The sequence below is a fragment of the Psammomys obesus genome, unplaced genomic scaffold (genome assembly GCF_907164565.1).
Source record: "Psammomys obesus unplaced genomic scaffold, mPsaObe1.curated_primary_1811, whole genome shotgun sequence".
Classification (NCBI taxonomy): domain Eukaryota; kingdom Metazoa; phylum Chordata; class Mammalia; order Rodentia; family Muridae; genus Psammomys; species Psammomys obesus.
The window spans coordinates 9,147,663-9,175,518 of NW_026596152.1; the positions used below are offsets into that span (position 1 = coordinate 9,147,663).

The window sequence follows — 27,856 nt, forward strand, 5'->3', positions numbered from 1 at the left end:
CCCCCTCACTTCCCATGACAAATTCTGCTGCTGCCCACGCAGCCCCACTGCCACCTCACAGAAATTTCCAGGAAAGACAGTTACTTGAAAAAGACAAGTCCAAGCCTTGTACAATCAGCCCCTGGCCCAGCAGCTAGCCCAGGTACCAAACAGCAGGTCTGAGCAGCAGGCCAAGAAACTACTAGGTGCAGGAAAAGGCCAGCTCCTAAAATGCAGTGAGAAGTTGCAACTGAGTCAAGGAGCAGCAGGTAGAATGGGCTGAGCTGCGAAGGGGAGACGCCAGGAAGTCCTACAGATACAGCCCCAGGGAGGAGTACTGGCGGCCAGTGTGCAGGCCAGCAAGACGTAGGGCAAAGGAGAAATTACAAGGATGGAAGGAGTTGGAAGAGAGTTCTGAATCCAGAGTAGGCAGGTTTCCGGCCTTGGGAACACAGCCCTAGGGGCCCAGAAGAGAATACATTCCAGCCTGGATCAATCCAGGAGCCTAGCCTGAGGGGGCTGGTGCAGCCGAAAGACCCTCTAAGCAGGGATCACTGAAATCCCTACCGAGCCTAGGATGCAGCTCGGATGCCTAAACGAAGAGCTCACGGTTTGGCACCAGACTGGGAGTCGGGTAAGGAGAACAAGGTCCTGCCCGGTGAAGTCCCACAACCTAAGATCCGGATTCCAGTGAGGTCCCGTGAGGTCCCGGGCTTGAGCTGGACCCAGTCCTGGGCTGAATGCCTGCTCCCGGCCCGGAAGGGAGTCCAGGGTCACGGGCTGGCTCGAACCGAATGTGGCTCGGGCCGCGCGGTCGGACGGGAGTGCCTACCTTTGGTCTGGGGCAAGGTGGCCGGCCGGCTCGCGGCGGGAGACTCCATGCTGCGGACGGTGGCGGCGGGGAGCGCTAATCTAGAGGACAGCAGGCTACACCGGGGCCGGGCGCGCTCATGGCTGCTGGCGGCGGGCGGCGGGCGGAGAGGCGGCGGGAGCTGGCGTCCGGGGCGGGCGGCGCCACAGCCACTCTGGGCAGCGCCGGGCGCCTGCCGACGGCGCCACGCAAGCCCCGCCCGGCGCACCGATTGGCCCGCCCGAAAAAGGCCCCTGCCTATCCGACGCCGGCCGGGCTGTCGCGCACAAGCGCCACCCTCCGGGAGCCGGAACCCAACCTGCCGCACCGTCGCTCAGCCCCGCTCGGGCTCCCTCGCCTGTCAAGAGGACAGCCCTACCCACTCGCTGGACTGTCTCGGCGTGGTCCTGGGTCCCCCGGCCTGTGCCCCCCGCCCCCGACGGCTCGCGACCTGGAAAGTGCAAAGTGCCAAGATCCTTAGGGTGGCCAGGCGACGCCGATGCGCCCGGTGGGATTCGAAGCGCTCCCTGAGCGAGACCGGACCCCTAAATGGCTGAGCGAGCTTCCATGGGCTCCCCCCACCCCCCCGGAGAGAGCGGCGACCTCGGGCTTCCCCTACAGGGGCAGCAGGGAGAGCGCGATCCCGCGGCGGGCGCGCGCCAGGTGAGTGCTGACCGACTGTGGGGAAGAGTTTGTGCCGTGCCTTACTGAGCGAGACTGTGCGGCGGAGGCAGCGACGAGCGAGCGCCTGGCACGCTGGCACCTGGGGAGCGCGGAAGTTCCGAGGCTAACCTGCTGCTGCCTAGTAACGATGTTCCTATTTCGGTTGTAACATTGTAGCTGCTCTGCTCCGGGACCTGGACGTAGTCTCCCACAATAAGCTGCCACTCCAAACGCTGAAATACCTTTGGTCAGCTTTGACTGCGGTTCCATCTCGCCCGTCGGTCCTCACACTAACCCGGAGTCTCTGGGATCGGATGGAGAACCAGGTCTAGTGAGAACAGGAGGCACAAGGTCAGGGAGTCAGTCGGAGCTCGAGTGAGCCTTAGCTCGCTGGCCAACACCTAGGCCACCAATGCCTCTCGGTTTCTGTCGCAGCCCGTCCGTGCCACCCGTCCCTCCCCATTTGGAACCCTGCGTGTCTCATGCCCTGCTGTCTCCCAAGGCTTAGCCCAGAGCCACACACATAGTAGGTGCCTAAGAACTATTCGAGGAATGAACAAAAGGAAGTAGGAAAAGCATGCCACAGACATGGGTAAAGTGACTCTAGTCCCGTGCCAGCCTCCCAGGCCCCAGGGTGACTCAAACAGGAGGAGTTTGATGGGTTAGTCAGAGAACTTGACAAACTGCCCAGGAATTACAAACTCCGTGCCGGCTGCTACGGTGCTATAAATAGATGCGAGAGTCCTAAGGAGAAGCCCTACCTCACCTGGGTGGGGTCAGGGAAGGTGACCTTCGTAGACTAGTAGCCAGGAAAAGAAATACGAGTCCACCCATCCTTGGACGAAACAGAGAGGCAGCCCAGGGAGAGGAGAGCTTCTCAGGAAGCCAGGCTAGGCTGCACCACCAAACCAGTCAGCCGCTGGAGTGAGGGACAGGATGGAAGGCCACCCCTCCTGCCTCTAAGTGGGAGTACCCCTAAGAACCAGCAAGAGCATTAAGCGCAGCTTCTAACAGGCTGCCTTTCCCTCTGACTCCCAGGAGAGCAGGCCCCTCTGTAAACTAAGGGAAACACAGGCTTGCTGTGAGTCAGCCTGGGTTAGCCTGGGTTAGCTTGTGGTTGTGAGCTGAAGTAGGCAGGACATGTGGTGATAGAGAGATGCAGAAACAGGGTGGCTCAAACCCAGCGGAGGGAGGAGGGCAACTCATTCATCGAACACGGACTGTGTGCCTAGCACTATGGGAATCGACATTAAACAGATACAACTCTCTGCCCTCGGGAAGGAACGGACTTCTGGCCTAAGTTAAACGATGGGATGTCTCAGGTTGGCAAACGCTGCCAGGAAATGTAGAAGACAGTGTGTGGTTTTAATTAAGGCGATCAGGAAAAGCCTCCCTAGAGGTGGCACAGAAGCAGAGACTTGAAGAGGCAAGAGAAAGGGGTAAGCATTTCCAACAGAGGGACTAGTAGTGCAAAAGGCCCAAGCTGTGTGGCTGGGGTGGTCAGAGGTGAGAGGCTCCCTTCTCCCTTAGATGCTGTTCCTGTCTCCTCCCCAGGCGCTGCCCGTATGCCCTAACATGCGTACCCGTGAGATGCACCAGGGCTCGTATGCACGTACCATGGCTGCACAGGTGTAGGCCTGTTGACAGGCAGAGCGGTCATGCGCAGCTCTGTTTGTGTGTGCAGTGCCCTGCCGTCCGCAGGACCTCCAGGGCTGGCTGACCTGGGGTGGGTGCCTTCTGTGATCAGACCTAGTCTGGCTGTGCTTTGTGGGTGCCCGGCTCAAGAGAAACCACCCTCCGTGCTTTGCCTGCTAGCCAGCTTTCCCACCCCTGTGTTAGTTGCTGCAGACCTTCCACAATGCTGCAGAGAGAGCTTTCTAAAACAGGGCTGGCCAAGCTCAAACCCTTCCTGGTTCCTACATAGAGAAGGTCCAACACTCTGTCCCTGTTGACATCTCCAGGCACTTCAAAACCATGCTCATCCTCCTCTTCTTGGTTTTTCGAGACAAGGTTTCTCTGTGTGGCCTTGGCTGTCCTGGACCAGGCTGGCCTCGAACTCACAACGATCCGCCTGCCTCTGCCTCCCTGAGTGCTGAGATTAAAGGTTCCACCACACCCAGCTCCATACTTTTCTCTTGATCCTGCCTTTGCAAAAGCTGTTGCCTCAGCCAGTAACGCCCCTCCCTGCCATCGTCTGATGTATGCTAGATACGTTTTCTTTTTCACCTGCTGTATTTAAGTGGCCACCATTTTGAAATAGTGAGTCATGGTTCATCCACGTGATGTGACGTTACCTGAACAACAGCAAGCTCTTTTCACAGCCCAGCTGGGTGCCCCTCTCTCATGCAGACTCCCGATGAGGCAAGCTGTAGGAGGCAGCCCCATACATGGCTGCTGGCCTCCACAGTACACAGTGGACCCTCACGGAACACTTGGTGCACGCACCGTCTAAGAAAGTGTGCACATTCACGGACACGGAGCAGAACAGAAAGCAGGGGATTGCCAGGCAGTGGTGGTGTACCCCTTTAATCTCTGCATTCAGGAGGCAGAGGCAGGCAGATCTCCATGTGTTCAAGGCTAGCCTGGTCTGCAGAGCTAGTTCCAGAACAGCTATAGGGCTATACAAAGAAAGCATCCCTTGAAAAACCAGAAAGAGAGAAAGCGAGCGAGCAAGCAAGCAAAGGATGGAGTCCTACACACACACACAAGACCATGGCATGCCAGGTGGCAGGGCTACTGCTCAAACTCCAGTCTGGCAGATCATGACCCTTTCACCTGCCTTTTGCCCCCTTGCTCTCATAAAATGCTTTTACAGTGGTCTTCTGAACCACACAGGTTTCTCTGCGTTCTTCCGTCCAGGGTTGTGTGGCGCCTTCTGGCCACAGCAGGGAAGAGTTCCGGGCTGGAGGGTGTTCACTGTGGCCCTTCCTTCCTAGGACACAGAACACAAGCCTTTATTGTAACTTGTTGCTTGCCAGACCTCATAGGTTCACAGTTGGAAACTCCTTGGTGAGGCTGGCACAGTTGGAAACTCCTCCTCTAAACGAGGAAACGAAGACCTGAGCATCTTGCCCGGGTCTCACAGCCGGGAGGGAGGAGGCCAGATCCTAACCCAAATGATGGAGGATGGCTCGCAGTATCGCGTAAGAGCTTCTTAGCCAGAGTGCTTGTCCTGTGGTCTGGAATCCGGGATTACAGCGATGTTCTCATTGCCGTGATTTGGTGAGAAGCATCACAAACAGAGACCAGCAACTTGCCCCCGGTCACACAGCCAAATAGAGAGAGGCAGAAGCACATTAGCATTGCGTCATCTTTACCGCGTGGGAAGTTCCAGGGTCCACCTACACAGGGCTGGCCTCCAACCTAAGCCACAAGTCAGCAGAGTGACCTTGAGCCAATGCTTTTGTCTCTGCCCCGTGTGTATTTGTGCTTCGTGCGTGTGCGTGTGCGTGTGTGTGTGTGTGTGTGTGTGTGTGTGTGTGCGCGCATGCCCGTGCTTGTTGGAAGATTGACTCTCAAGATGTAGGCCAGGCTAGCCTCGAATTCTCGATCCTCCTGCGTTACCCTCGATAGTGCTCGGTCAGGGATTTCGTTCCCATCCACAGGCATCATTGCGTCTGACTTCTCTCGGCCACCCCCAAGTTGCCTGACTCCTTCCACGGTTTAGCCGCCACTGGGAAGTGGTGGCACCTGGCAAGGGGGAGCCCGAACACCTAGAAGGCCATCTCATAGGTCCCAGTGCAACCACTGCTGTTCTTTTCCTGACCGTCCGTCAGCTGCCTCGTTGCTTTCGCAGCTTAGCTTGCGGCCTGCTCGGGTGTCACTGCCACTGCTGTTCCGCCGTCCCCTGTCGCCCCTCCTCTCCCGCTGTCTCGGCTGTGACCATCACTTGCTACTGTCTCTGCTTCCTACGTCTTTGGGAGTTACCAGCTCAGCCCACACTGCTGAAAGCAAGGGCGAAAAGACCACCTGAGAGAAACCTTTCCTTGGGCGCTTTTGTGACACAGGAACCGGTCTGGAGAGCCAGAGCAGCCTGCAGTTGAGCCAAGCAGGGCTGTCTGTTTGGACCAATCACAGCCTTTCCCCTTAGCGGCCGCCTCAGCGAGACTATCGGGGTAACTGCGCCCCTTCTGGCCAGAGTGAAAAATAGTGGCAAAGTCACGTAGGGCTCTGCAAGACTTAGGATAGGAGATTGTGGTACAGGCGCTCCGCAGAATGCTCGCGGTCGTGCAGGAAGCTCTTCCTTCATTTCCCAGCACCAGGTATACTGGCTCGTTCCTGTAACCCTGGCACTTGAGAGATGGAGGCAAAGCAGGTCAAAATCAAGGTTGTCTTCCTCTGTGAAGGAAGTTCAAGACCATCCTGAGCTAAAGATCCTGTCTCAAAAAAAAGGGCCTGGTACAAACTGTTCCAAACATCCCTGGCTGAGGCTGCGCCTTCAGGAGCCGAGGCAGTGAAGCCACGCTCTTTACATAGTTTCCTCTGGGTGTCTGTGGAGTATTCAAGATGGCTGGTGCTGGCATACGGTAGTCTGGTTGGGTTATACTGACAGTGCTTTTGCTCAAGGCAACAAGGGCAAGTCCAACCGCTGCTGAAGCTTCATTGCCCACTCCAGTGTTTTTGCTCATTTACAGAAATGAACATCAGAAGAAGAAGAAAAAAAAAAAAGAAACACAATATTGTCTTAATCAGGGTTACTATTGCTGTGATGAAACACCATGGCCAGAGCCAAGCTAGGGGTGAAAGGGTTTATTCTGCTTACACTCCCACATCACTGTTCATCACTGAAGAATGGCAGGGCAGGAACCTGGAGGCAGGAGCTGCTGCAGAGGCCATGGGAGAGCGCTGCTTACTGGCTTGCCCAGCCTGCTTTCTTATAGAACCCAGGACCACCAGCCCAGGAATGGCTCCACCCACGGTGGGCTGGACCCTCTCCCATCAATCAATAAGAAAATGCCCTACAGACTTAACTGCCTACAGCCTAATCTTACGGGGGCATTTTCTCAACCGAGGTTCTCTCTCAGATGACTCTAGCTTGTGTCAAATTGACATAAAAACTAGCCGGTACAAACATAGCCTTGAGTTTATTAACACTAAGACTCAATTTTTTAAAGATTTATTTATTTATTTATTTATTTATTTATTTATTTATTTATTTATTTAGTATGGATACAGTGTTCTGTCTGCATGTACGCCTGCAGGCCAGAAAAATGCACCAGATCTTATTATAGATGGTTGTGAGCCACCTTGTGGTTGCTGGGAATTGAACTCAGGACCTCTAGGAAGAGCAGCCGGTGCCTTTACCTCTGAGCCGTCTCTCCAGCCACTAAGAATCCGTTTTAACAGAATGGCTTAACAGTGCCTACACCTGCCTGGTGCCCAGGAAGTCAAGGCGTCCACCGGTCTGTCTAACTCGCAAGGAGTCAGATATAGGAATCCCTTTGTAACAGAACTGAGTCTTTCTCTGCCATGGTAGAAGGCCACTGGATGCTATCTAAAATGGAAAAGAATGGAAGGTGGACAGAAACAGTGTGCATACAGGCTGGAGAAGGAAGGCGAAGTTCCAAGAGTTTGAGGGTAGGAACTTCATCAGTTTGACTCATGGCTTCGTCTCCCGTGTAGGAAGCCTGGCAGTGATTGGTGCAGACTCTCTGTCCGCAGCGGGAGGGGCCTGGGGAGCCAGGGATTGCTGGTTCTTGTGTTGTTTCTATAGCGCTATTTGATACCTAACACCATGTGCCTGCGATGCCTAAATAAAAATAATAAACATACTTCAAGGAGAAACAAACAGGCCACCATGCCTAAGACACAGGACAAAATATAGAGGGGGGGGGAAAAGGAGTGGAAGGGAGGGAGGGAGGCCAAGAAGTAGATGATGAAAAAATAAAAATAAAACCTTTTAGAGAATCTAGGGTCACTCTGAAACCCCACCGGTGAACTACAAGCTCACAGAAGAGCCACCAACTTCTCAGCAGAGCTACATGGGTGAAGATGCCGTCACTACTTCGGCCTCTGCACCTTGAGCCACAGTGACCAGCTGTACCCACCTAGTCACGCTTCCAGCCTGGTGACCATCCCAAGCATCCCAGTACCCAGGTAGGCTAGGAAACACCCTTCCCTGGTGCCCAGTTCTCTATGGGAGCACCCTGCTGAGAGGAATCTGGGCCAGGCAGACAGAAGGAGCTGCTCACAGGGTTCCCAGTTACATCACACAACTTTAACTAGAAGCATGGCCGTAGGCCTGGCTTGCAGAAAGTCAGCCTTGCTGGCCACGCCTTGGAGGTCTTGTGGGTTCCCACAAGGTTATCAGGCCAGAGAGCTAGGTAGCTACACCCCCAGGCCAAGTCACAGATCTGTCCTGAGACTGAGTACCGGGCCAGGCAAACAGTAAAAGAGAAGTGGTTTCAAATGCTAGGGTTTCTCTGAACATCTTCCACTCTGCAGAGAGGAAGGCTAGTCACCTCCAGGTGGGCTCCAGCCCTGCACCTTCCTCTTGCCTGGAATCCAGGTCTCAGGCAACATGCTGTGTACCCGCTTCTTATTTCCAGGGTGGGGTTATCTTTCTTGTGTCGGGGGAAGAAGCGTGTTTGGCCTTTGGTTCTGAGAGAACATGTCTGGACGGAGGGTTGCTGGGAGACCCTAAGGAAGTGAATTTCCTCTTCTGGGACCCAGAGCTCAGATGGGTTGAGACATTTGTTCGCTGAGTAGCCAAGAGGGCTTGGGAACCCTTAGAGCAATGCCCACTTTGTCCTCCCAATTTACACTGTCCTAAGTCTGAGTTTATTCATTGTGCTAAGAACTGGCAGGTCTTATGTACAAATACTGTCCCTTCCCCTCAGGATAGAGCCACACCTCAAGGGAGGGGCTGATACCAGAGAAACAGAAGGGCCACCGTGATAACAGGGAGGAGTCCTACAGAGGCAGAGAGGTTGTAGCTAACAAAAAGTCTTGAAGTTTTGGGGGGTTTTGGTTTGTTTTTTTGTTTTGTTTTGTTTTGTTTTGTTTTTGACACAGGATGTCCATGAAACCAGAGGACAGTTTGCCACAGGCTATGGCAGGTGGGGCTGCCTGGTAGAAACAGGAAAGGGCTGCAGCTCAGCCGAGACGGTTGTGTGTGTGTGTGTGTGTGTGTGTGTGTGTGTGTGCATGCAAGTGCAAGCCCACGAGGCCAGAGGTCAGCATCAGGTAGCTTCCTTTTTTCCTTTTTAATTAAAAACAAGGTGTCTCGCTATGTAGCCCCAACCAGCCCCAGCCCTGGTTGTTTTGAGACATGGAAATCACACACCGAGTGGTGGTGGCTCATGCCTTTAATCCCAGAATTCAAGAGGCAGAGGCAGGCAGATGGATCTCTGTGAGTTCTAGACCAGACTGGAATATAGAATGAGTGAGTTCCAGAACAGCTACACAGAGAAACCCTGTCTTGAAAAACCAAAAAAGAAAGAAAGAGAGGGGGGGGAGGGAGGGAGGGAGGGAGGGAAGGAGGAAGAGAGAAAGAGAGAAAGAAAACACAAGGAGTTTTTTCCACCAAATATTCCTCCAAGAAGTATGTAATATTTCAAGATATTTTAAGTATTTAGGATTTAAATATCAACACAGTTGATTAATATAATTAATGTTAATAGTATTTTAACATAAATAGATGATAAGTCTGCTGTTCTGTACAGCTCAAATCCTATCCCTTTCATGTAGCCTTCCTGGATCACCAACCCAAGATCTTCAATGGCAAGATGAACCCCAAAGAGTCTCAGCACCATCCAGTGACTCAAGACCCCGGACTCAAATGATATCTGCTGGAGATGGAGGAAGAACATAGGATCAAAGCAAACGGTTCGTGATTCTAGTGTTGTCCTTATTGTATTGAGCAAGGCGAACTGTAGGCTCGGGCTTGACCCCCGACCAAGTTCTAAACCAGTGCTGCCGCAACAGTCAGTCTCTAGCAGATCACAGCAGGTGTCTGTCTGTTGGCTAAGGAACAATAACAAGAGGGGAGAATTTCTCATGTCACTGCCCAGCTTATGCTCCTTCCTGGTGTAAAACAGCCAACATTCAGTAACAATTCTACATTCAGTAGAGGCCAGACATGGTTGTGCTCACCTTTAATCCCAGCATTCAAGAGGCAGAGGCACGCAGGCCTCTGTGAGTTTGAGTTTGAGGCCAGGCTGGTCTACATAGAGAGACCTGTCTCAAAGAAAACAAACAAAACAGCTAGTATAATAGGGTAGGTCTACTTTGTCTCCCAAGGTCCAGAGTCCCATGGGGTTTACCCAAAGGCCCCATCACCTGTGTGTTCAGTAACTAAGCAGAAAGAACCCCCAGAAGCACCAGCAGGGCATCCTGTGTCTCCCAGGAGATCTGAGTTAGATAGGGGTGGTGACAGCTTTAAGAGGGGAGGAGAGCATGCAGCACTCCAAGGAATGATGGGAGCAGAAATGGGGGCCCAGGGTGAGGTGGAAGAGGAAGGGAAAGGGGGGACTTAGGGAAAGTGGGACTCTGGGGACCACCGTGATGACGTGCCCACACCATGTCTGGGGCCTCGGAAACTGTGGGCTTCGCCTGAAAGGTCCCATCTGACCCAGTAGCCAAGCTCTGAGGTCTCTAATCCTCAGACTTTTAGTTTGTCAAACCGAAGAATCACACAAGAACTTCCGTGATATGCGACCATTCTGAAACGGTCTGCTGTGTGGTACCTGCTAGGTGTTCAACAGTTGTATTTACCCACAGTAGGTCTCCTACTGTGACCTGCAGTGGGGGATGGGGAATTAATGATAAAGATGCCACTTGAGCAAGTGCATTATGGGAGCAGCTCTTTGTCCCATACCTGTGGACTACAGGAATTTGTCTAGCCACATCTTTGAGCCTCAGTGGTCTTTTGTGACAAACAGCAATCAGAAATAAGCCAAGACCAGGCTCTGATGAGATCTGTCTGCAGGCACCCAGCAAAGGCAGGCTGTGGGTGTGGGCCAGGAGTAGAGGCATACTGTGGTTGAGTGTCTCGGGCAGGGCAGGCAGGGTGAGGCCAGTATTCCAGGGCTCCCCCCCCCCCGCCCCTTCCATGAACAGCTCTGGCAATCAGCCGAGGCCAGCTGACAGGTTCTGATAAATAAATATAAACAACCATGGCCCCGGGCTCTACTTGGAGGCTATTGGCTTTCTCAGGAAGATCTAGCTAGAGGGCACTGTGTGACAGGTTTTGGGGTGCCAAGAAGAATTGGTAGGCAGATGTCATTGGTAGCTCTGAGCTGAGGGCTCACTGTCCCTAGCCACAGTGTCATACTGGAGCGATGAACTAACTGTGGCAATATTGACAGTGATTATAGCACCCGCTTGCTAAGTGCTAATGACCCTGTTTAATGTTCAAAGGAAGCTGAGAAAAAAGATTCTCACTAAACACTTCAGATGCAGGACCTTGTATCAGGATACGTGAAAAACTCCTATGACTGGAGAGTGGGAAGTCATCCAGCCAATGAAAATGCACGAAGGGTCTGAGCAGATGCCTACCCAGAGAAGGTACCTGTGGGTGGCAAATGAACAGCCTCACTGTTGCTTGAGGTACCAGCGGGCTTTGCCCCTCCTTCAGCTACCACAGTGCAGCCTCTGCCGTGCTGCCATGTCCACTCTGTAAGCACAGAGAGCCCATCCCAAAGCTTGCTTTCTAGCTCCTGTTGACGGTGAAGAACTGGGGCGCTCAGTGGCCGTGACCAGATCCCAGGCAAGGCTGTCAGCCCCACAGGACCACCTGTCTCTTCTTGTTGGACCCCAGAATTCCCCTTTACCACATCCTGAGGCCCAGGCTCCTCTATGTTCTTTTGATGGTGCTCTTGCCAAGGAACGCATGGGACAGGACAGCTGTCTGGTGTCGACGCCTGTCCATAGTTCAAGGTGTCAGATTCCGGACTCATGACCCTCTCATGAGGGTCATGTCCAAACTGCCACCAAGGAGACCTGTGGAAAGTCCTCAGGTGCTGGGAATTCCCTCTGCAGAATCTGGCCTGACCGACATGCAGTTCTATAAATGTTCATGTTTGTCTCCTTATCTTTTTGTGTCATTTACTAAAGTATTGATATAGTTTTAGTAAGTAACTATTTTTAGGTTGCAAAACTTAATTCTTCATCTTTATATGATTAAACCCAAAATCTTTGATGTGGAAGAAATAAAGGTCATGTGTTTAATCCTGAAAAAAATAATGATGAAGATGAAATCTCAGGGTTAGGGTTAGGCCACGACCCTCCTCGCATGGTCCCAGACACTCCTGTAGGCAAAGGTGATCAGGTAACACACAGAAAGCTAAACATGAGGAGCGCAGACTCAATCCTGTTTCTAGGACCTTCTCTCGAAAGGATTCTTGGGGAAGAGAAAGAGAGAATATAGCAACATAGTCACTCAGAAATGTGAGAATTCAGAGGTGACCTAGGACCCACAGCTGAGACAAAGATATTCTATTTACATATTTTTTTCATTTGTTGATTTATGTATTGTTGTGATACTGGAGATTTGAAATAAGGGCCTCATGTACACCATGCAAGTGCTCTGTAAATGTACTATATCTTCAACCTTCTTTAGAATCTTTAATTTTGAGGCCATTCTTGAACTTATGAGTCTCTTGCCTCAGCCTCCCAAATACAGGCCTGCATCACCACAGGCAAGAGGATGCTGTACTTAGACATAACCAAGCTGCCATCCATTGGAGCCTGTACCAAAGTGAATGGCTGGAGCCTCGCCAGCTTCTCGTGACCAAGCTCTGTCACTGTGGAGCACCTCACAGCAACGGAAGAATGAGGACATGCACACACTGCCGTTTCAGACAGGTCTCAAGGAGAGACTGCTAAATGGTGGGTTTCACTTTAGGATTATATGTGAAGTTGGAAAATGAGGAGCGACGCCAGGGATGGGGGTGGGGAGTGCACACACCTTTAATCCCAGCACTCAGGAGGCAGAAGCAGGAGGATCTCTGAGTTCAAGGCCAGCCTGATCTACAGAGCAAGTCCAGGACAGCCAAGGCTACACAAAGAGACCCTGTCTCAAAAAAAAGAGGGAATAAATGTAGATTTGTATTTATGAGTATAAAATTCTGGAAGAACTCATAAGGGACAGATATTTTTAAAAAGCTCCATTGCATGTAACTAGGGAGAGCTAAGCAGATGACAGACAAGATGGGAGGCAGGTTTTCCTCAGTTCTGAATCTGCAGTAAACCTCTATGTGCACAAATTCCAGATCTGTGTTTCCATCCAGCCATGGGCCAGAGACATTCAGGGTCTGGCTATAGTTTGATAGTAGAGCCCTGGTTAGTCAACAGGTTCCAGCCCCAACACACACACACACACACACACACCACAAAGATGTCACATCTGTGCCGAGCATACACAGAGTTTTTCATTGAGATTATTTCCTAAAAAGACACCACAGCAGCCAACTATTTCTACAGCATTTCCATGATGCCAGGTATGATAAGTCACACCTGTCATGAGACTACAGGAGGATGTGACAGATTTGATGAAGAGATGAGGCCTACCATAGTTAGCTTTGACTGTCAGTCTGAGAAAGCCTACAGCCATGTGTGAGGCACTGCCTCAGTCAGATTGGCTTTGTGGGAATGGCGAGTTCAAGGGAGAGCTTGTGCCAATGCCTCACATTTAAGAAATGACAATGTTTTCTCTTTTGAAATATGACTGTTTGGGGGCTAGAGCAATGGCTCAACAGTTCAGAGCAGTTGCTGTTCCTGTTGAGGACCCAGGTTTGATTCCAGCACCACACCGTGGTCACACCCACCTAACTCCAATACCAGCGCATCTGCTTCCTGCTCTAGAGGTGGCGGGACCTGGGAGAAAGGGGGCAGACTGAAGTCTCAAGCAATAGCCCACTTTATTCAGAGTAGCAGACAATGTATACTCTGAGGGCTAACAGAAGACATACAAGTAAAGTGTGCAATCATAAGGGCAGGCTGCACGTGGCAGACAGGGAAGCAGAATCCGAGAACAATCCCATGTTTCTGAAGAAACAGGTCGGAAGACTCTGTCTTGGTTTCTTGGAGTTTTCTTGAGCACTCAGAAATCTCCTTACGCGACTCCGTCCTGGGACCGCGTTCCAACGCAGATCCAAAGCTTTCTTCTGTCTTCCACAGACATCAAGCACAAACGTGATGCATGAACTTACGTGCAGGCAATATTCATATACATAAAATAAAAAATAATCTTTAAAAAAGAACGATGACTTTGCGACTCTGTGAGCAGCCTTCTGCCAGTGTAACACTCTGGGCCACCCTCCTGCAGTTGGCAGAAGGGTACTTAACATCTTTTCCCAGATCTTACATAGTAGTGAAGGGGCAGGGCGCTGTGTGGCCCAGTGAACCAGATAATTGCAGGGGCATCAGAATGAGGGGGAGACAGGCCCAAAAGGTCACAGTCTGCAAGGCTCCTGGTGTGTGTCACTCTGGCAAAGGCAAAAAGGACAGGGGCCAAAAACTGGTCCTGTGGGTGGGGGAGATGTTGGAAGGTGTGTCAGGAAAGGTTAGTAGTGGTGGTTCGGTGGCTTGTAGAAAACAAACAGCAGTCACACAGATATGTAGGCTCTGATTTTTTTTAAACCTACTTTACTTGGACTTTATGTTCACTATTCTATCTACATATATGTTAGAAAAAAAATTCCAAAACAACAACTAAAATCAAACCCAAGGACCGCAAAGGGCTCTTTTCCAGTTTGTCATCAGACCCCCTTGCTGTGCAGACCCCCAGTCAGCAGCGTCCCACCAGGGCTCTCTAACTTAACCTGGTGCTTTAGCGCTCTCTCTGCCTGGACTGCTCTCCCCTCTCCCACTCAACTCATTCCTTTACCTCAAGTCTTTAAAAAAACTCCATCGAAGCTGAAGCCCGAGGTGGCCACCCTTCCTGCCTCCAGGCGCATACTATCCCAGAACCAGCGGGATCTGGAAGCTTTTGCTCCATCAAACCACTCCCATCCTTCAGTGCACTCCTGTGGAGCGGTGCCCCAGGCACAGATAGGGAGCTTCATCTGTTTTGCTCATCTGTGTCGCCTGCTTCGAGGGAGATTCTCAGTGGATTGAAGAACACCCAAATAAGCCAGATCTACACCCCTATTCTGGTCCCTGTGAGAACCAAGCAGGCACAGCCACCGGAAGCTTCCGGCACGGAGTCACTCAGTGACCCCAGCAAACATTCATTGCTCACTTTATTCTCTTATTTTCCAGAAAGGACTTTATGCATTTGGTTTGGGTGGGCAAGGGTTGCATATAGCTCAAGCTGGAGATGTAGTGAGAATTGCCCTAACTCCTGCCTCCACCTCCTAAGTGTTAGGATTCACAGACCAGCACTATGCCTGCCTGCCTTCCAAAAAGGATTTCTGCAGGGCTTACAGACCCCAGCAAGTAAAGAGACATAAGTAGGGAAGAGAGAGTCAAGGGTCATGTGCTAGGCCAGTGGTTCTCAACCTTCCTAATGCTGCGACCCTTTAATACAGTTCCTTGTGTTGGGACGGCCACCCCCAACCATAACATTATTTTCATTGCTACTTCATAACTGTTATTAATCGTAATGTAAGTATCTGTTTTTCCAATGGTCTTAGGCAGCCCCGGGGAAAGGGTTGTTCGAGGGTCATAACCCATAAGTGAGAACCACGGTGCTAGGACCTGTTGGAGGCTCGTCAGCCCAGACTCTCCCCTGAACCACGTCAACAAGCATAAATGCACAGGAGGGCTTCCCCGGGGAAGCGGTGCTTGGACAGTGATGCCCTGGCATGATGCAGATGAGTGGACTGTGCAGACACTCTCCAGGAACACACTCTGGCCATCTCCACCTACATTCTTTGGGAATGAACTCACCTGAGACTCACGGGTCTTATCTTCCTAGTTCACAATTGCCTCCAGCCCTGACTCAACCCAGCTCACAGCCCTCTCTGAGGGAAGGATCCCCTTCCGTCATTTGCATATAATGACCCACCTCAGCCTTCTTTTGTTTACAAACGCTGTGATACAGAGCAGGCTCGTTAAGCAAAGGAAATTATTTGCTCAGAAAAGATACTCAGTAGTATATCTGACCCCTAAACAAACAATAAAAATAATCAGGAGAAATCAAAATGAAAATTTAGTGGGCACAAAACCAGACAAAAGTGTTCATTAAATGGATATGCTAATGGCCTGGCAGCCTGGGAAAAGGTTCAAGAGCCAGTCACTGCCACTAATGACAAAATGTCTGCCGAAACTTACAAAAACTGTCAGTAGAAACGTACATTTGGTTGTCCATTTGGAAAAGGGTCTTGCAGTTTTTCACAGAACTAGATAGACACTAGCTATAAAACCCAGCAATACAGTCCCGGGAGCTACCCCAGGGGAATGCTGGCCGGAGGGTATCCAGTGTTACTCACAGCAGCCCCAAACCAAAACAACACAACAGCCCATTAACACGTGATGAGTAAACTGGTACATGCTCACTGTGAAATACCCGACACAATGATGAACATGATAGCAGCAGCGACATGACTGATCACAGGTGGAAGCAAAGGAAGAAACTGGATACTAAAAGGTAAATAATGCGTAGTTCCATTTTATAAAAGCTGTTTAGTCAGCAGTGGCGACAAGTCAGGGAGCATAGTTAAAGGAAGGGGGTCCCACAAAGATCCTCATTTCGCCAACGCTTGTCTGTCTGTTACACACACACACACACCCTGTTCCAATTTGAATTCATAGCCATTGTGAGTCTATTTGTGTGGTGATCTCATAGATATGGACATCAATTTTGCACCTTAATTAGCAGAATGTAATTCTGTGACTATCCATGGCAGGCAGGCTTTCCAAAGACTATCTGTTGAGCAGTATTTCCAAATACTTAGCTTCTAGGGAGACACTGGTTCCTGGGTACCCTGCTCCGCAGAGACCTCGCATTTCTGCCTTTCTTTAGGAGAGGTGGCTTTTCACCCAGTCCCAAACACGCCTGGGGGTAATGTCACAACAGCAGCTCCAGCTGCTCCGGCTGGGTGGACTGCACAGCGCCAGTCCCTGCAGGGTTCCAGCTGATAATACTATGCCTTCAGATGCCCTGCATCGGTAAAATGGGGTCTGGCATCTCTGTGTCTCAGACTTTGAAAGAGGCCTAATATTCGATGGCTGTCGCGGGGAGGATCAGAATTGCCCCACAAGTCGTTATGTGTTTTTCAGATGGGTCCGTGTGGGTCCTAAAGATACCTCTGGGGTAACCGCTAGAACAATCGGCACCGTCGAGGGGCCAACACATCATTGTTGCGGCCGCGAGTAAAACCCGCAGCGCGGCGCCTTTAAGAGACGCCAGGAATGTATCCAAACAGACCGTGCGCGCGGTGCACGTGACTCACAGCTGATTTCCGGCCCGGCCCCCTTCTCCGGCCCGGGCCGCCGGAGAGTCAGTTTGCTGCTGCCCGCGGTCCCCAGCCTCGACTCGCGGGATGGCGCACGCGGCCCCGCCGGGCGCGCTGGAGCAGAGCGGCCCCATCCGCGTGGAGCACGACCGCCAACGCCGCCAGTTCTCCGTGCGCCTCAACGGTACCGCGCTGCCTTTGTTTGCGCGCGCGCGGGCGGGACGGGGCGGGACCTCGCGGGCGGACGGATCCCGGGGCGGGAGGGCTCCCGAACCCCGACTGGCACCGCCGGAACGCGCCCGGCCGGGCAGCCCGCACCTGCTAGCGCTGCCGGCTTCCGGCATCGCGGACGGGGGCTGCCACCCCGGATCCCGGAGAGCGGGTCGCTGGTGGCCTGCCACCCCCCCCCCCCCCCCCCCGGGTGTTCGGTTGCTTCCTGCCGTCCTGGAGGAGCCTGCGCGGGCCTGGGGCGTATCACAGGGAACGTGCGGCCTGGAGGAGGAGGCGGATAGGTGGCTCTGAGACTTTGGCCAACTTGCCCGGCCTCGGTCTCCCGGAATCTGCAGTGGGGAGAGCTGTAGCGTACACCGCTTTGGCTGGCAGTGAGCGCGAGATGCGCTGGCAGTAAAGGCTCAGAGTGACACATTTGGTGCACAGCAAGTGCTGATAAACATAGATAAATAGCTACTTATCAAACCAGATAGCGAAGTCAAGGCCTCGTCTTCCGTAGCAACTGTACCAGCAGACCGACACTCCTTCCATTGATCCTAGGGGCTGGAAAAGATTGTAAAGTGTGGGACCTTGAGCTCTCTGTAGCCCCCCCCCCTCCCAGCTGGGCTCCCTGGGAACATCCGTGGCCTAACTTAGAAGCCACTGCCCCTATTTTGAAGGGACGCCCTCCTGTGAGGTCGGCCAATAAGTTGTAAGCAGTGAAGAGACTGAGCAACCTCTCCTGACTTCCTGAGCCAACCTTCTGTTACCTGCACTTGGTCACAAGCAGAAGAGGCCTGGTCCCCCCTTTGAGCTACCTAACCACCAAGGAGGCAGCTGTCACTTCCTGTGTTGTGACATACTGCTCCACAACATTACAGACGAGTAAACTGAGGCTGGGACTGCAGGAAATGACCTGCCCGGCCTTAACAAGACCAGAGCCATACTCAAATCTGAGCCCAGCTGCCCCTAGCTGCCATACTCTTTCCATAGAGACAAGTCCTGTCGTCAGGATGGTGGTAGCTCAGCTGGCAGCAACGCTTGGCCCTGGTCACTTGAGAGGCCTTATCAGAGGTTTTGTTAGATCCTCTTTTCTGAAGTTTTCTTGGTTCCAGGAAGGCTCTGATTCTCCAGGTAACTCTGGAGGCATATTAGATTCACAAAGGCAGAGAACCCTCGGGCTTCTCTCCCTCCCTCCCCCCCCCTCTCTCTCTCTCCTCCCCCTCCCTCTTTCTTCCTCTTTCTCTCCCTTTTTTCTCCAAATGGGCCCAATCAAAAGAACAGTACTCCAGAATTGCCTGTGAGCAGACTCTCTTCTTAAAGTTAACTCTTCTTAATGTGCTGTCCTGACAACGGGCAGACAAAGTGGCTAGAGACAGCCCCTCCTCCACTCCTCCTGCACAGCCTGGGCCAACAAGTACTTACTGAGTACCTACTATTTACCAGCGTTCTTCAAAATACCCAGGATGTGTGGGGCTGACAGTCGAGAGAGGAAGAAATTATGTAGTATCTTATAAAGCAAAGGCCTTCCGGAGAAGTAGAGCTGGGCAGAAGGAAGGGTATATAGGGTCAGGCCTGCCATTTGGCAACAGGTTCCAAGCAGGTGGTATTTAAGTGAAGACCTGAAAGACAAGAAACAGCTGTAGTAGTGAAGAGGGCACCATGTGAAAAGAGACCAAAGACCCCAAGGCACCCATTGCGTGTTCCGAGCAGCCAGGAGCAGCACAGGGATAGAGGAGCATAGCATGGTGGGTCGGATAAGGCTAAGAGATCACTGGGGACGAATAGTATAGGACCTGGGAAAGTGAACTTGGGTGAATTTGGCACTGCGGGTTCCCTGATGACATGGATCAGGAACCCTAAGGCTGTACTCATGGGGAACATAAAATGGCACGTGATAGAGTGAGGAGCTGGCTACAACACTAGTCCAAGCAGTGTGAGCGGGGAAGAAATGTCTAACTCCTGATGGACTATGACAGGAAAGATGGTGTCTGTTGATGTGGGCTGTGAGAGACTAGAACTCAGGTATATATGACTCCAAATTAAAGTTCTGAAGTGCTGGGCGTATGGTCACTGTTTCATAGGTGGGAAACCGAAGCCCAAGGGCTGGTGGACAACTAGCCCAGGGTAGACCCTCAGGTTGCCATCTGAGGGTTGTTGTCATCTGAAGGTTGGAAGAACATAGATAAGGCCCCTGCCTCCAGCCCCTTCCTTGGCCTCCTCTTTCTTCCCTCAGCCAGGGTCAGCCATTTGGGTTTGTGTGTATGTGTTTAAAGATTTGTTTTTAAATTGTGTGCGTGTGTACAACATGCATTCCAGTGCCTGTAGAGGTCAAATGAGGGCATCAGATCCTGCAGCTGGAGCTACAAGCAGGTGTGAGCTGCCAGGCATGGATGCTAGGAACAGAGCTGAGATCCTCCGTAAAGGCAGAAAGCCCTCTGACCTGCCGAGCCAGCTCCAGGCTCTGGGACTGCTATTGTTTCAGGAAGGCTCACTCCAATCCCTCCCAGAATGCTCTCTACCCCCAAATAGGAGGGACTGAGCCCAGCTGCGTCCCTCAGTCGCAGAGTGTTCAGCGCGGCCCCCAACACGCTTGTCTGAGGTCTGGGGCACTCAGAGCTTAGCCAAGACTGCCAGTGATCCAGGTGGTAGGGGCCATGACCACTCAGCCATTGCACGGGTGTTGGCGGTTGTTACAACTGACAGGGCCACCTGCGCTTTCTGCCCCACGATGGTGAACAGTCAGGGGAAGCCCCTGATGAGGGGAACCCTGGAGTGAGAAGGTGCTACCCAACTGGGAGGCCCTGGGTATAGATGTGGCAGGTGGAACAATCAGCAAGCAGCTGACCAAACTTAGTAGCTGCCGTAGGGAGGGGCTGCAGTTGGGGTGTGGCTGGAGCCTGCTGACATACCTAAAAGCAAGCCCCTGGACTTCTGCAGCCATGACTTAAGCGGACACCGGCTGGGGACGTGGCTGTTCTCTGGGGACCCAGCCAAAGGCACAGGGGCCAGGCCTTGGGGCTGCCGCATAGTACTAGTCCACCTCCAGTCTCAGCAGGCAGAGAACAGCTGTAGTAGCCCAGGGTTGTCCATTGCCCAAGTAGGCTCCCTGGAATCGAGAGCAGGAAGAGACTGAAGACACTAGCAAGTTTGCAAGAGCTCAAGCCCCCATTCCTCACCCCCACCCCCAAGACTGCTGGGAGCATAAGCTGATCTTTTGGTGGCCCATAGGCTTATATGCTGTGGCTCTAGGATCCCTGTCACCTGGTTCCCTACACTGCCTGTCCCTAACTCACAAAAGCCAGCCACTCTAGCTTCTTCACTGTTCTGAGCTTCTTGAGGATTTGGTTCTGCTGTTCTCACCACCTGGACTCCTCATGCCAGTGTCCTGGGACCCTCATTCCCTCAGGTCTTTTGTACAAAAGCTGGCTGTCCTCTTTATAATGACAGCTTCCACTCCTGCTCCCTGCCCCTTCTCTGGTCATCTGTGTCTACCCTACTGCTTGTGTCAGCTTTGTCCACTCCAAACACAGCCAGAACATAGTAGGCGGTCAGTGACTTAGGGACACCTGAGAGGTCAGGACAGATGGACGGATTGCTCAGTAATGAGGTCAGTCCTACAGCTTCTCTCTGCACTCTCACCTCTAGTGGGCATGACTGACCCCAGCAAGTACAGAACCATGGGGCCTGGGTCCCATGTCTTACAGCTGTATCGGGTGGCTGTGGGAGCTACAGCTAGGCTTTGGCCAGGGAATGGGCACAGCCCCAGAATAAATCCATATAAGGAGGGAGGCTTCAGCACAGGGAAAGGCCATGGCCTTTGTGCACCTGGCTGAGAAGGGAAATGGCATTCTAGGTCTGGAGGTGGGAGGATGAGGCTACAGCTCCATGAAACAAAGCACTCAAGGCTGGCTGTGCTGATACATGGGTTCTAGGCGAGCTTGGGCTACACAGTGAGACCCTGTCTCAGAAGAAGAGGAAGCAAAAACACAGCCTGGAGAGTGGAGATCTGAGTTACACTCTACCTCCAGGCCCCGTGTGACTACATGACTTGGATCTCGAGAGTCCAGCTCTGGACATGAGGTGAACCACAGCCTCCCTCCTGGAACTTGCACACCGAGGGTGGAACCCTCAAAGGTGCCTGGAGTGTGTATGAGATGTCACCCTCCGCTCAGCCTGTCATTCGCCTTGTGACACCTGGCACAGGCAGGGGACCCAGAGGGCATTTAGGAGCTGATTCTCTGGCATGTGACAGTTTGCACATGTAAAATGCAGCTTGTTTAAAAGTTAAAATACGTGAAGTGCAAGTTGCTTTTGTGAAAGTGGAGCGTTCAGCCCAGCAGCGGTGTCACGCCTTTAATCCCAGCACTCCAGAGGCAGAGGCAGGTGGATCTCTGTTAGTTTGAGGCCAGTCTGGTCTACAGAGTAAGTTCCAGGACAGAAAAACCCTATCTAGGAAAAAAAAAAAAAAAAAAAGAAAAGAAAGAAAGAAAGTAGAGCATTCAAGGCCAGCCCAGCCCTAGGAAGTTCTAGGCCAGCTTAGGCTCCCTGAGACCCTGTTCAAAACAGACAGATGGATAGACAATGACATTTTATTTTAATGTTAGGGAACCCTGTGATCCAACCTGGCCTCTAGGACTCTCCTGTTTGTGCCTCCTCTTGTTCTTTCTTCGCAACCGACGAGCTCTGTTCTGGGAGCCCTCTGGGAACCCCTGTCATAATGGCTTTACCTCTCCTTGGTGCTTGCTTGAGCGTTTCTTTCATACACAGGCAGTCCCTTCAAATAGAAAATGTTGGGTTTGCCTTTGGATTCTTTTTCTCATTGAGCACACCTCAACTGCCAGCAGGTCCTCCAAAGGTGTCCCCTTTAGACCCGTCTAGCCTCCACTTCCCACCAGGACTGAGATGGCTGCCTCATAAGACTCTTTTGCCCTAGATTGTTGATGCACAGCAGAGCCAGAGTTACCTTCCAACCCTCTACTGAGGACCTAGGTCATGACGCCAAGAGGGTACTATGGGACCTTCCCCATCACTTCCCACTCCCTTGGTCCACTGCAGCTGGCCACAGCAGCATCCTCACTGCCCTGCCCCGGACCCTTTTCACAGCTGCTCCTGCCGGAGCATCTCTCTGATCCAGCATTTCTCACATCCATTCCCCATCTACAGATATGTCACACGCTACTTGCTTTTCTTGTTTCTCTTTCCTCCCCTTAGTCATGAGGGCAAATCCTTGTTCCTTGCTGTATGCCCAGCACCTGAAAAGTGTTTGCAACTCTGTGAACATTGGGTGCATGGCTGGGTGGTTAGATAAACAGACAGAGAACTACAAATTGTGATTGGAGCAACTTCCCCAGTAACATTTGCCAGCAGGATTCCTGTTTGACTGGTGAACTCTTGTCCTAGCAGGGCTGGCATGGTGGGTACCCATTTGTTCCCCTTCCTATGCCTATTGGACTCTTGATTTGGCCTGAGTCTTGGCTGCGGGATTGGCAGGACTTAGGCTGTGACTGATACCGTCTCCTGTCTCCTCCTCCTCCACTGAGGTGGATTTGTTGGGCTCTGTTTTGTCCTGAGCTGGACCTTAGGGAGGGAGGTTAGCTGAGAACACAGAGTTGGGGTCCCTGGGGTCCCTCAGCCTGTTGCAGAGAGTGCCCTCATTGAACCCTACATACAGCCATCTGAGGAATGCCATCATGTTCCTACTCTGGGGGTATGGAAACTAAGGCACAGGGGTTAGTAAAAATTCAGCTCTTGTAGCACACTGGTAGTCTGGCTCCAGATACTGTCCTTCACTCTGTCCTCCACACCTGGGTCTTGGCAACACCTGGGGTTGCCAAGAATAACCGAAGCTCTGAGGGTCCCTGGAGTCCACACCTCAGCTCTTTCTATCCCCTGCTGCAGGATGTCATGACCGGGCTGTCTTGCTGTACGAGTATGTGGGCAAGCGGATCGTGGACCTGCAGCACACAGAGGTCCCAGATGCTTACCGTGGGCGTGGCATTGCCAAGCACCTGGCCAAGGTAGGATGGGTGGAAGAACAGGACATGGCTATCACCCTCCCCTTGCAGGGAAGACGGACTGGTGGCCAACTCTAGTTTGCTTCTATACCACAGCACAGCTTCACAGGCCCATCTGGCCAGGGTTTGCAGCTGGCAGTGGGAGAACATTAGATACCGCTTATGGTGTTCCTAGGACCTCTGTGGCAGGTGGCCGCCTTTCAGAGCAAAGGGCCCTACAGCCTGACTCCACCTGGGGACCAGAGCTTGGCGTGCAATATTTGCTTAGTAAGTCCTGGTGATGCAAAGTGAGTGTCCAAGTTAGTGGGCACATGCCCTGGTCCTCCGCCTCGCCTGCCTCTCCCAGAATCCCAGGCTGCCTGAGGACCAAGTACAGGTGAAGCAAAGAATGGCTTTCAGATGCCACCCTTACCTCTGTGCTTCTGGGTGAGCACTCTGCTGGTTTCCCAATCCTGTCTCCCTCCCTTTTTCCCTGCTCCCAGCTCTCCTAGATTGGAGGCCTTTTTGTGGGGCTTCCTGGCCCTCATGCCCTTCTGTATAGGACCTGGCCACAAGCTAGTCTGTGGTTTAACCCAGTTGCCAGTGAAGGAACTCAAGACGCTGGCCTAGGCGAAGTGGAGGATAGCCACATGGGGAACCTGGGGAAGTAATGAAGAGAGCTGACGATGACCAATCTTCTTGGCTGCGGTGGGCCACAGTCCCCAAGCAAGCTGCTGCCTGTTCTAACAGCTCTTCTCCCTCTGCTGACCCAGGCCGCCCTGGACTTCGTGGTGGAGGAAGACCTAAAGGCCCACCTCACCTGCTGGTACATCCAGAAGTACGTCAAGGAGAACCCCCTGCCACAGTACCTGGAGCGCCTACAGCCGTGACCCTGGCCACTGCGTGCAGGAGTGCACCCTGTGGGCCTTCTACGTGGGCCTCAGCCAGCTCATGTGCTCTCAGGAACCTGTTCCCATCGGGACAGGCTCAGAGTTATTTTTGCAAGGACACTCATCTGCAGCCCTCATCCAGGATTCTGGGGACCAGCTGCTGCCTGAGGATGTGTGGAAATCCAGAGTGGGATGAAGGGCAGGCTAAGTGGCCAAGAGCCCCTTCTCCCAGAGTTCCTCTGGATTTGCTGAGGTCCTCCTTCCACCAGCTGCACCTCCCATCTGGCCCGGCTACTAGGTCCCTGCTCTGATCAGCAAGAAGGTGAGGTAGAGACCCTGCCACCTCCTGAAGTTGTGTCCTTCCTGCAAATGAGAGTGTTCCTGGAGCCAAGAAGAACAACAGGAACCCTATGTGCCAGCTTCCCAAGGTGGAGGTGCCAAGCCTTAGCCACTGCCAGTGCTAACCCTTTCTCTTTCTCAGACTTCTGTGCCCTGGCACAGGCAGTGGAATGGCAGCGAAGGGCAGCCATTCCTGGCATGTAAGAAAGCAGTGGCTACAGCTCTGGCCCGGGCCCGTCTGTGGGCATGCACACCAACACATGAGCACAGGAGACAGGCCAAGTGACAGTCAATGTCTTCCTCTCCTTGGTACCCACACTTTTTGGTTCTCGTGTGCAAGAAAACAAGGTCCCTACTGGCTGTCTGCCTTCCCATGGATTCAGCTCAGCAGCTTGGTGGTGCTCTGCCCTCAGCCTGCTCTGGCCTTTGGCTGCTGTACTTGCCAGGCCTTTCTTGAGGGTCACTTTGGAGACAGGTGAGACAGTGGCACACAAAATCCATTTTGTATCCTCTCTTGTACTCCTGACCATCTCGCCACTGCTGCTTAGGCCACACCATACATCTGTGCACAAACACCTTCCCACTCTGCAGGAGTACCGGAATCTACCAGGAGGCTGTGCATCCTGGCTGGGGAGTCCTTAAGTGCAGCACCCTTGAGCCTCACCACTGCAGTCACGGGCATGGATCCTTACAGTCCCCACCCTCAGCATCTCCCTACCTCTTGCATCCCTGGCTCTTACCCTGTTCTTGATGCTCCTTTTCCAGTCTCCTAAAATTCCAGGATAACCCAGCATACCCCTCCTGCCCCCTTCCCTCACTACCCCATTTGTCTGCTAGGGCCTCTTTTCAGGGTCCAGAGAAACCGCTGGGCCTCTAGGAAGACGTTGCTGACAATTTTCTGCCAGCTGTGGTGGCAGTGGGTCCCCAACACAGTACTTGAATGAGGGTCCCGAGTATGTGGACCCAAGAAGAGTGGCTGGGCTTCCTCGGTGGGCTTGTTCAAGTTCCTGCAGCGTGGTCTCAGCGTCCTCACTGCCTTGGCAGCCTTAAAGTCACACTGGCCACGCCCCGGAAGCTTACAGTCTTGCAGTGTAGCAATAACCATATCTCTGCCTCTTCCTCCTGGCCAATATGCCCACCTGGGCCACTCTGGTGCTATCCCATCTGCCTTTTCCCCACCCCCAAACCCTGCTCCACATCCCAGATCGCTCCAGGAGCCCATAGGCAGGCACTGGTCACTCTAGGCTTCATGTTCTTCAGTACGTCTGTGCTGTGGTCAGATTTCCCCCTGGGGTTTCTTTTCCTTGCCCAGTCTCTACACAGGCAGTAACTCATGTGCCTTTCCTACTCTGAACCTGCCACCAGTAGTATCTGGGCCAAGGCTGGTCTTGGGACCTGCAGCCCCCTCACTTTTCTGACTTTTGAACACATCACATGATCCTGTTGGTGAGTGACAAACTACTAAGGCACAGTGAGGTCAGGGAGCCCCAGAGTGAAGGGCTGGGGAAGACAGGTTGTGTAGGAGGGGCCTTCCCTGGTGTCCAGCCTATTTCTTGGTCCTCAGCATTACTGCACAGTGGCACCGCTCCTGTTCAGGGGGAGCCTGTGCTCTGAGGCCGTCGTGTCCTGACAGGTCTCCCAGCACAATAGTAGCAATTACCGGGATCCCAGCCCAGGTCTGGACACCTTCGTCATCTGCATCCCTACTCGACATTACCTGAACCCCATCGTTTTCCTCGTAGGGGCCACAACTCACTGTTGGGCAACAGCTTTACAGGGGTTCCTAGAAGAGGTTATGGCGCCACACTGGCCTCTGACACGGGCTGCTCCTCGCTCTGGAGCCGGTCATTTGGGGATCCCTGACTGAAAATTGGCAAACACAGGAGCAGTGCACGTTTTCCAAAACAAGGGCACAGGAAACCTGCTCATGCCAGCTCTTACACGAGACCGCCCACAAGAGCCTGGGTAGCGGCCATCCTGAGTGCAGGCGAAGCAGTTGCAGACCCTTGTGGTCTATCCCCCTTTAATTCTCATGGAAATCCCAGGAGACGTCAGTTACGGGCCTGTGCGCAGGGACCAGGTCAGCCACCAGCCTGCAACCCACACAGCCAGACCGTCCAGGAGCCAAAACAAGTCCCTGCCCTGTGGTCAGAGGTCTGCTTTGGATGACAAGTGACGTCAGTAATAGATAAACTTCCTAGCCATTCCCTTATTCCCTTGAAGGGCTGATCTAAGGCTCTCTTAAATTACAAGGTACATGGCCAGCTTCTAGCAGTCCAGCTTGTGAACGGGAACACCCCCTTGGAGCACCTGGCCACTCACCTGTTATTCCTCAGATCAGGACTTGGGCTGGTTCGAGTCCTCCCACACGTCCTTTTACTAGTCTCAGGGTCCTGCTTCCAGCTCAGTGCCCTAAGTTTCATATAGGAGATCCTGTGAGGCTGTGAATTGAGCCTTTAGCTGCGGCCGCCAGGATCACATTTAGGGGTTTCAGCTGTGTCCTATGGCTTCAAGATTAATATTAAAGATGCTTTTCTGGTTATCAAGGATGCTCTCTGGTCTTCTTTCAGGGCCTTGGGGTGGTGATCTGTCAGTCTTCAATGCTGTCATAGAACCTACACCCTAGACTAGCTGGGAGGCTCCACCTAGAACCACTGGTGGCCACTGGGTCTTTCAGGCTTTGCCTTCAAAGCAGGTGATCACTGCAGCACTTCCTAGTCTACCTCCTGATATCTCAGCAGAACCAGGATTGAGCAGTCTGTAAAGAACAGGTGTAGGCCAGGCATAGTGCTGCACGCCTTTAATCCCAGCAGTAGGGAGGGAGGCAGAGGCAGGTGGAGCTCCAAGTTTGAGGCCTCCCTGGTCTACAGAGGGAGTTCCAAGACACACGGAAACCTTGTCTCAAAACAAAAACAAGAAAAACAGATTTGGTTCTAGGATTCCCCAGGCCAGAGAGTCAAAGGTCACACCTGGCTTTTTGCTGCACCATTTGTGGCAGGCAGCAGAAGAGCAAGGGAGAGGTGTCCAGACACCCATTACAGTAGTAATTCGCTAACAACTAACCCATTCCTAAGGGCTGAGCACTCATGAGCTAGAAACCTCTCTAAGGCCCCTCTTTCCCCCCTCTCTTTCCCCACTGCTGCACTGGGGGCTGAGGCTCAGTGCATGGCCTTTCTGGTGCAAGTCTCACTGCGTGATTTCAGGGGTCCATTTTCCCCAGCAATAGGATCATTCCCGCCCTCCAGCTTGGTGGGGACAGATGAGCAATCAAAATGTTCACAACTCTGAGCAACTATTTCCAGGAAGTCAGTGCCGTTACCAGGCCCGTTGTCAGCTGGCACAGAGAAGTGAAGACCACCACCCAGGTACATGACTGTGGGATTTAGGTCAGAGAACATGTAAAAACATTACCGTCCTCAGAGTTACTCTGGTTATACTGAGGCTGGAGGGGTGGAGTTATCAACACGGCAATCCCATGGTCTCTGAGGGTTTCCCAGCTAAAAACTCCTAGAGAACAAATTTCAGGAGTACTACTACTCTTCTCACTGCCAAAAACACTCTCAGAGCCAAAAGGCTCCTCCTGCCTCC

General features: G+C 52.6%; 2 protein-coding genes and 1 long non-coding RNA gene across 7 annotated transcripts in view; 2 read left to right on the forward strand and 1 right to left on the reverse strand.

The window, feature by feature from the left end:
• The window catches only part of Map2k3 (mitogen-activated protein kinase kinase 3), a 20,107-nt gene extending 18,161 nt beyond the window's left edge, over positions 1-1,946 (reverse strand). For 2 of the 3 annotated variants that reach the window (XM_055594441.1, XM_055594440.1), the window contains exon 1: positions 812-992. In XM_055594441.1, coding sequence (XP_055450416.1) covers positions 812-860 — 49 coding nt within the window. In that variant the 5' untranslated portion in view covers positions 861-992. Of the gene's footprint in view, positions 1-811; positions 993-1,734 lie in introns of those variants that run through there. The other variant, XM_055594442.1, reaches the window with a different exon arrangement.
• Positions 1,143-13,695, forward strand: LOC129667008 (uncharacterized). Of its 3 annotated transcripts, none has more exons than XR_008718671.1 (4): positions 1,143-1,492; positions 7,396-7,588; positions 9,182-9,319; positions 10,853-13,695. It is a non-coding gene; the product is annotated as an uncharacterized LOC129667008 (long non-coding RNA). The 3 variants fall into 3 exon arrangements; XR_008718670.1 differs by having other exon boundaries at positions 12,103-13,695; XR_008718669.1 differs by having other exon boundaries at positions 9,182-13,695.
• Positions 13,696-16,845: 3,150 nt separating this feature from the next.
• On the forward strand, positions 16,846-26,814 carry Natd1 (N-acetyltransferase domain containing 1). Its single transcript, XM_055594328.1, has 3 exons — positions 16,846-17,017; positions 22,945-23,063; positions 23,813-26,814. Exons 1-3 carry the CDS (start codon positions 16,921-16,923, stop codon positions 23,927-23,929), a joined length of 333 nt encoding a protein of 110 aa, XP_055450303.1. The 5' UTR covers positions 16,846-16,920; the 3' UTR covers positions 23,930-26,814.
• Positions 26,815-27,856: the final 1,042 nt, after the last annotated feature.